The 8,268-nt window shown below is 33.0% G+C and overlaps 1 protein-coding gene across 1 annotated transcript in view; it reads right to left on the bottom strand.

Moving 5' to 3' along the window:
- Positions 1-8,268, bottom strand: part of ADAMTS19 (ADAM metallopeptidase with thrombospondin type 1 motif 19) — a 282,978-nt gene that overhangs the window by 55,491 nt on the left and 219,219 nt on the right. Inside the window, exon 17 of the mRNA XM_007459995.1 lies at positions 259-416. Within this exon, the coding sequence (XP_007460057.1) occupies positions 259-416 (158 nt within the window). The remainder of the gene's footprint in view (positions 1-258; positions 417-8,268) is intronic.

Genomic DNA, 8,268 nt, shown 5'->3' with positions numbered 1-8,268 from the left:
GGGAAAGAGGAACTTTATTGCCTGCTAATTCACTTCTACTGTGAGTCTGTGAATTCCCTAAAATATCGTGTTCCTTTCGTAATAATTTCCATTTTTAGACATCTTGATTTCAAACACATTAAAAAACCCACCTCTTAAATAATTTTAAATGTTTACTTGACAATTCAAATTTGGAAAAAAGATAAGAGAAGGCACGGTGGGAATGTCCTTTGTCATAGGAAGCTGATTATGCAATGTTATCGATTCGTTCCCTCATACCAGGAGGTGTAATGGTGATGTAGTAGGACCTTTGGCGGAGATCTTCTCCCAGAGACCTCGTCTTACATAATGGACAGTAGTTCCCGCTAAGTTGAATGCTCCAGAGTGTTCAATCTTCCAGTCACTATTAATAGACTGTTTTCCAGTGTCTCGGAGAGCTATAAAAAAGTTATAAAATATTATGAGATTAACAATTCAGCATCATTAATCACTATCCACTTTGCATGATTCTGTTAAAAGCATTTCATTCATTTCTAAACTAAATGGTCAACGCTCCCTGATGTAAAACATGAGGCATCTCCTCTTTGGGAAAGTCTGCAATCACAGCAAATGCCACAGGAAGTTCTCCTTCTCTCCTGAAGCTGTCCACAAACCATACAGTCACGTTTATCCTTGCCTCCTCCAACCTCCTTTGAACTTGATGTCTATAACCTTATTTTGTGTCCCTTAATCATTTATTCTTTAACAACATATTATTATTTTAAAGGCTATGTGTGTCTATGCTGTCTATGCAATGATCCTATGAACAATGTGAAGGCTGGTACTACATCTTATACATGCTCTGTATCTCCTATGCCACCCAGGAAAGAGTGTGATGACAGAAAGATCATAACATGGAATGTTAACTAACAGATCAGAATGACAGGGTTACGTTCAATACAAAACAATTCAAAGATAATGTGTTAGTTCTAAAAACAGAACTCAGAACCTTTAAACATCCCTAGTTTGTGATTTATTGTGTACAAGAATGGAGGATAAATGCTAATTCTCACCCACAAACAGCTATCATTTGTATGAAATTTTGTGGAGTAACTTTGTTTACCTATAATTTTTTTTCTCTTTTTCTTTTTTGACCTGATCTGTGCTACTATTTAAATGAGATTCATAACATGGAAGTGACATGCCATGATTATCATTTAAAATTAAAGATTCCTTATGTTTTTTCCAAATGATTTTGTTTTTTATCTAAACTTTAAACTCTCCCATATAATTGAATTTCTCTTTCAAAAACATTTACATGAAGATTCATTGAAGGTTTTTATGTCATAATGCTATGAAAATGTTTTGATAAAAAGCCAATAAATCTTCCAAAATATTATTTAAGCTAATCTCTATTTATTGAATGTTTGAGGAGTTCCAACTTTTTAATATTGTAAATAACGCTCAGATAAATACACTGTACACTAAATATTTGTATACCTGAATACTTCCCTTGGATAGATTCCCAGATTTGGAATTACAGAGTCAAAGAAATCAAACATTTAAAGATTTGGGAAAAAATTTCAAATTGATTTTCATAAACTTTGCAAGAATTTATGCTTTCATAACAGTGACTAAGAGTGTCCATTTCTGAACAGCTCCTTGAAAGCACCTTTCTCTTGTATAATATTTAATCATGCCTAAATCACTGCTTATCAAGCATCCTCTATAAATCAGGAAGTACTCAAAGTTCTGGGACTTCCCAAATGAACAACAGAAATATGTTCTCTGGCTTCACAGAACTTATCATCTAATTAGCAAACCAGATGTTAATCAAGTCATAAGTAACCAACTAATTATAATTACGCTGAAACTTGTGAGGGAGGAATCAGGAAAGGCTTGCCTGAAGGATGTCATTTACGGAGGATGCTAGCCAGGGGGAAAAAGAAGCAAGAGTGTTCAAGACTGAGGGAACTACAGATGCCAAGGTCACCATTGCAGCTTGGTGAGAATCAGGTAGCAAATGTGCAGATGCCACATGTACTCAAGTGGATCATGAACTCATGAGGCTGGAGAGTAAGGAATAGCCAGGCCTTATAGGCCTTGTTAACTTTTAGAGGCTTTTTCCTAAGAAAAAATATAAAACTATACAAGATTTTGAACAATATTGTACAGAAAAGGGACTTGCATAGGACAAATTTGTATAGAGAAGACAGAATAGTAGCCCAATGGAAAGTAATGGTGGCTTGGCTTAAGGTAGTAGAGAAAAGTGCAAAGAGGAATTTAGGAGTGAAATTGATAAAATATGATGATGATTTGGCTGTCCTGTGTGAAAGGAAGTGTCAGAGATGATGCCAGGTTTCTAGTATGAGAAACAGTGGGTTATAAAAGTGAACAGTGAGATTGGAAAGGCTAGCAAAAAAAATGATTGAGGAGAAATATCAGGATTTGAATTTTGAACAATCCAGTTTTTTAGAAAAGTCTCTTTTTGCTATTGAGGTTAAAGATATTTTTCATTTGCTTATTAGTTATTTGCCTTTTAAATTTAAATTAATTAAGCAAATTATAAATTATCTGTAAAGGTTTTTTGGTCCACTAAGAGATTTTTCTGGAGTTTATATTCTCATTATTATAAGCAACATGTTAATAAAAGTATTGAAATTTTACGTCTTAATTTCTACCAAGTAATATCTTTATCACATACTGCATATAAAGTAGAATGTTTTAGATAAAATATTAAGCATAAATATTTTCAGATGTATGAAAAATATACAAGTACTAATGTTTACCTTGAATTTTAAACTTGAAAGGGAAATATGTTGCCAGAAAACTCTCAACACTTTGCAAATAGCTCTTACCATCTACAAATGGATATACTTCTGATAATGCTAGGTTGATTAAAAAAATAATCATTTTGCCTAAAAGGTAAAGTACGTCCTTGTATTTCTCTAAGGTCTATTAAATATTCTGAGAGCCTTTTTGGCCTAGATTTGTACTGCGGCCAGTATAATTCCATTCTTTTTTCCTGTATCTCAACATATATTCATGGCACTATTATAAAGGAATATTTCCTGAAAATCTCTAAGAAAAATGCCTTAATAACCTTTTGTGGTGACTATAGTATAATGTTGAGACTCAACTGGTATCCTGGAATTCAGCATTCCCGGCCCAAATGCCACATGCATGTATCTGAAAACCCACACAATTTATAAGTTTAAGAGCAAACTTATATGCAGACTCAATACTCTGGGTGTGTGATGTTTCCTGGTTTTGGTTTTTAATTCATTAGCTTTAAAAACGTTTTTAGAAAATCTGTTTCTGGCCATAGCTGAATAACTGGAACTGCACTATCTCTCCCCCTGTAAACAACTAGAAAACTAGACAGTATATGAAACAACTGTTCCCAGACACTGGACAATGGACAACAGAGAACTGTGATCCCTAAGAGGAGGAGACCCAATGCTCTCTAAAATTACTTGACTTTCTGCCTGAAGATATTTAGCAGGCCCCACCACAGAGAGGGGGAACTCAAGCAGAGCACAGATAACGAGGGCTTCAGCGAGATGAGGACACAGAGAACGGAGTTCAAACTGGCTAAGGCAGCTGGAATCTGTTTTACTGAGTACTGGAGAAGAGGGAGCAACACAGCAACGAGCTTCAAAATATTTCATAAGTTGACATAGTGTGAGGGACATAACCTAGAGGATTTCACTTATTTATGCTTGCTGTGTAGAGACCGCTATCCTATTTAAGCTGCAACAGGCTCCTTATATACTCTCACTGTTTACACTTAACTATCAGCCCTATCATTTATCAGTTCATCTTATTGTCTTTGAGCCCTTAAAGTCTTTCGTTTCCACTTTTACGTCTCTTTTGGAGGTTACCTTAAACCTTACTAGTTTATGTAATGACCCAAGGGAAAGAAATGGGAATAACCAGGTACCTGGCAGGTAGGACACAATAGAGTTTTGATAGGACACAGGGAATATGGGCAGCAGGGGGCGGGTAGTGTCAAGTGTATGCTATTTCACAATTATCTTTTTGTTTTCTATTACAGAAGTTAACTACCTACTAATTCCTACAACACTATCCATTAACATCAAGCAGCATGGTATTACACCAAATATTGGCAACTTAAAACTTCTACAACAGAATTTCTTAGAGCCACTCAAAAATAACTGTTTCATCCTTCATCTGTCAAAAATTTTTGTGGCAGAAACTATCATGGTAATTTAAAGGAGAATGATCTCAGTTTACTTGCACTATTCTTTTAAAGTCTTGAGTTTCTGTAAATCCTATAGTTAACTGATAATTAGTAAATTCTTAAGAAACAAATGAAGTCTTTTTTCCTAAAAGTTCTGGTATTTTTCAAGGAAACGAAGTGAACCACTAACAAACAGAATGCATTTTTTTCTATGATACAGTAATTAGGAAAACCAACCAAAATACGAATATGATAAAAGCAAAAGAAAAAAATCTGCAAAGGTGCTCCTTTGAGCCTGAAACTAAATATTTTACTAAGTTGCAAATAAGTGGGGTGAAATTCTGCAAGGCTGGGAAAAGAGTAATTACCTAGGACCTGTAGACTGTATAACTACTGGAGCTTGCGTAGGGTTAGAAGACATATGCATTCTATGCTATCAGAGTGAAGGTATCTTACTGAACATACAGACTCTTCAGAGGAGAACGTAGAAAGGCTGCATATTAGAAATAAAGCTGGTCTAGTCCTAGAATAAAGGCTCCCTGAAAAGGGAGGGTAGGCACAAAAATTATTTGAAGACATAGTGTTCAAAATGTTTCCAAATCTGATATAAACCATAAACCTACAGATCTGAGAAGTACATTGGAACCCAAACAGGATAAGCATAAAGAAAGCCATACCAAAGCACAATACAATCAAACTGCTGGCAAACAATGATAGCGAGAACAATCTTCATAGTGGCCATATTTAAAATAGATAACCAATAAGGACTTACTGTATAGCACAGGGAAATCTACTCAATATTATCTACAACCTAAATGGGAAAGGAATTTGAAAAAGAATAAATACATGTATATGTATAACTGAATCACTTTGCTGTACACCTGAAACTAACACAACATTGTTAATCAACTATACTCCAGTACAAAATAAAAAGTTAAAAATATAAAAGATAAAAAGCATGGAATCATAAAAAAATAGTGGCCAAAAAGGAAACAGGCATATTAGATATAGGGGAAAAAAGATTTAAGAATTCCCTGGATATACCATTACAACTAATGCAAGCCAGAAGACGATGAAATGTTACCTTAAAGTGAAAAAAACAAAACAAAACAAAATATAGAATTCTATATTCAGTGAAAATATCCTTCACATATGAAGGTGAAATATACTGTCAGACAAACAAAATCTAAGAAATTTGGCTGCTAACAGACTTGCTCTACAAGAAGTATTAAAGGATGTTCTTCAGGCTAAGAGAACATGGTTCTAGATGGAAGCAGGTGTCTATGTGAAGGCATGAAGAATGCTGGTACTGGTAAATGTACAAAAATATCTAAGCAGGTCCTTATTAGTTGTCTATTTTATAAGGACCTACTGTATAGCACAGGGAACTCTTCTCAATACTCTGTAATGACCTACATGGGAAAAGAATCTAAAAAAGAGTGGGTATATGTTTAACTGATTCACTTTGCTGCAAAGCAGAAACTAACACAACATTTTAAATCAACTATCCTTAAATAAAAATTTTAAAAAATTAAAAAATAAAATATATATAATTTTTTCATTAATAAGTTCTTTATAGTATAAGTAACTAAAGCATAAATAGTTACAATGTATTTTGGTGCTTAAAGCATATGTAGAAATAAGTTGATTATATAAAATGTAGAAATAAAATGTATAATAGCACAAAGGAGGGGAAGGAGGAAAAGGGAACTCAACTGTTCTAAGGAACTTACATTACATGTAAAGTGGCACAATATAATCTGAAGGGAGACTATAATAAGTTAAAAACTCATATAGTAAAGCAATCAATGAAAATATAAAACATGAGCTATACATGGCTGATAAGCAAATAAAGGAGATTAACAGAATACTAAAAAAAAAAAAAAAAAAACCAACAGAAGCCAGATTAAGAGGAAAAAAAGGAATAGAAAGGAATGAAATACATAGAAAAATTCAATATTCACATAATTATATTATGTTTAAATGTACTATGATATTAGTTAGGATAGATTATCAGGCCAGAGGGCCAACTATATTCAATTTACAAGAATGTACTTTAAAAATGAAAGATAGGGAGATTGAACCTAAAAGGATAGAAAGAATTAAGCATGCAACACCAATCAAAAAAGATGTATTGGCTACATTAATATCAGATAGCATGGACATCAGGTCAAGGAATATTCTAAGATCAAAAGATAATTTTTTAAAATGTCATTTAAATTTAAATTACTTTAAATGTAAAATCTCAAATGACATTTAAAATTTATTAAGGAGATAATAAAATCTTAAGTGTATAACAGAGCATCAAAATGCACAAAGCAAAAACTAACATAATTGAAAGGAGATATAGAAAAATTCAGTTTTAATCAGAGATTTCAATATTTCTCTTTCCTTAGATGATAAAAGAAGAAAATCAATAAGAATATAGAACACCTGAACCAAATGGAGCCAACTGATATTTAGAGAAGAGTCAGCAATTGCAGAATATAATTTTTTTTTCAAGTATAAACGAAACATTAACCAATACAAGCCATAGGCCATGAAACAAGTCTCAGCTGAAATCAGGCAGTACAGCTGACCCTTGAACATGTATGTGAACTGCGTGGGCCACTTGTACATGGATTTTTTTCAATGGTAAATACTTCACTACTATATGATCTCCCATCCCCACCTCCCCTGATGTTTGAATTCACAAATGCTGAACTGAATCGCAGATAGCGAGAAACGATATATATGGAGGAAGAGCCTATGTGGAGGTCTGACTATAAATTATACTAGGATTTTTGGCTGTATGGAGGGTAGGCGTCCCTAACCCCCATGTCGTTCAAGGATCAACTGCATATTCTCTTTCCACGCAGATTTAAACTGGAATCAATAACAAAATATCTACTAGAAAATCTACAAATATTTGGAAATTAAACAATACAGTTACAAATAACCCATGAGTCAAAGTAGAAACCATAATGATAATTTGAAAATATTTTAAACAAATAGTATGACCTACAAAAATTGTGGAATGCAGCTAAAGCAGTGCTTAGTAAAACTGTCATATTAACAAAGAAGGACTAAAATCAATTACCTAAGTTTCTAACTTAAAATGGTATTAAAAAAATTGATTTAATCCTAAAGTAGGAAGAAAATAATAAAGACCAAAAGTCAATTGAATAGAAAGCAGATTAACAATAGATGCAATTAATGACACTAAAAGGTGGTTATTTCAAAAGATCAAAAACAGATAAAACTCTAATTTGACTGATTAGGAAAAGAAGACAAAAATTAACAACATCAGAAATGAGAGGAGAAATATTGCAATAGACACTGTAGTGTTATAAGGACATATTATAAACAACTTCAAGACAATAAACTTGATAAGTGAAATAGATAAGTTCTTTGAAGACACCAATTACCAAATCTGTCACAAGAATTAAAAGAACATCTGACTAGTTATAAACACACACACACACACACAAAAGAAATTAGGCTGGGATTCAAAAACCTTCCCAGAAAGAAAATACCAATGTTCAAACACTTAAGGAAACACAGTACCAGTTTTATACAAAATTTGAAATAGAAGAGGAGGGGCACAAGGGTTCTTCAAATGCACTAAAAATCTTATTTTTCTTAAGGCAGGCAATAAATATAAACATTTGTACTTTACTGTTTCCTTTATAACTAACTATTGGTTAAGAATATTTGTTTCTATCTATTAAATATTCATGAAAATTACATTTTTATATATTCTACATACAAATTCTTTTCATGATAAATTTATTGCAAATAGTTATCTCTGAGACTATGGCTTGCCTTTTTATTTTCTTAATGATGTCTTTAAAAGAACAGTAGTTTACTTATTTATTTAATTTGTATTCAATTGTTTTTCAAATCCCACCTTCTCTTTCTTTTTAACATTTTTATGGGACTGTAATTGCTTTACAATGGTGTGTTAGTTTCTGCTTTATAACAAAGTGAATCAGTTATAAATATACATATATCCCATGTCTCTTCCCTCTTGTGTCTCCCTCCCTCCCACCTGCCTATCCCACCCTTCTAGCTGGTCAAAAAGCACCGAGCTGATCTCCCTGTGCTATGAGACTGCTTCCCACTAG

The sequence above is a fragment of the Lipotes vexillifer genome, unplaced genomic scaffold, assembly GCF_000442215.2.
Source record: "Lipotes vexillifer unplaced genomic scaffold, Lipotes_vexillifer_v1.1 scaffold44, whole genome shotgun sequence".
Lineage (NCBI taxonomy): Eukaryota > Metazoa > Chordata > Mammalia > Artiodactyla > Lipotidae > Lipotes > Lipotes vexillifer.
This window is presented reverse-complemented; position numbering and strand designations above follow the sequence as displayed.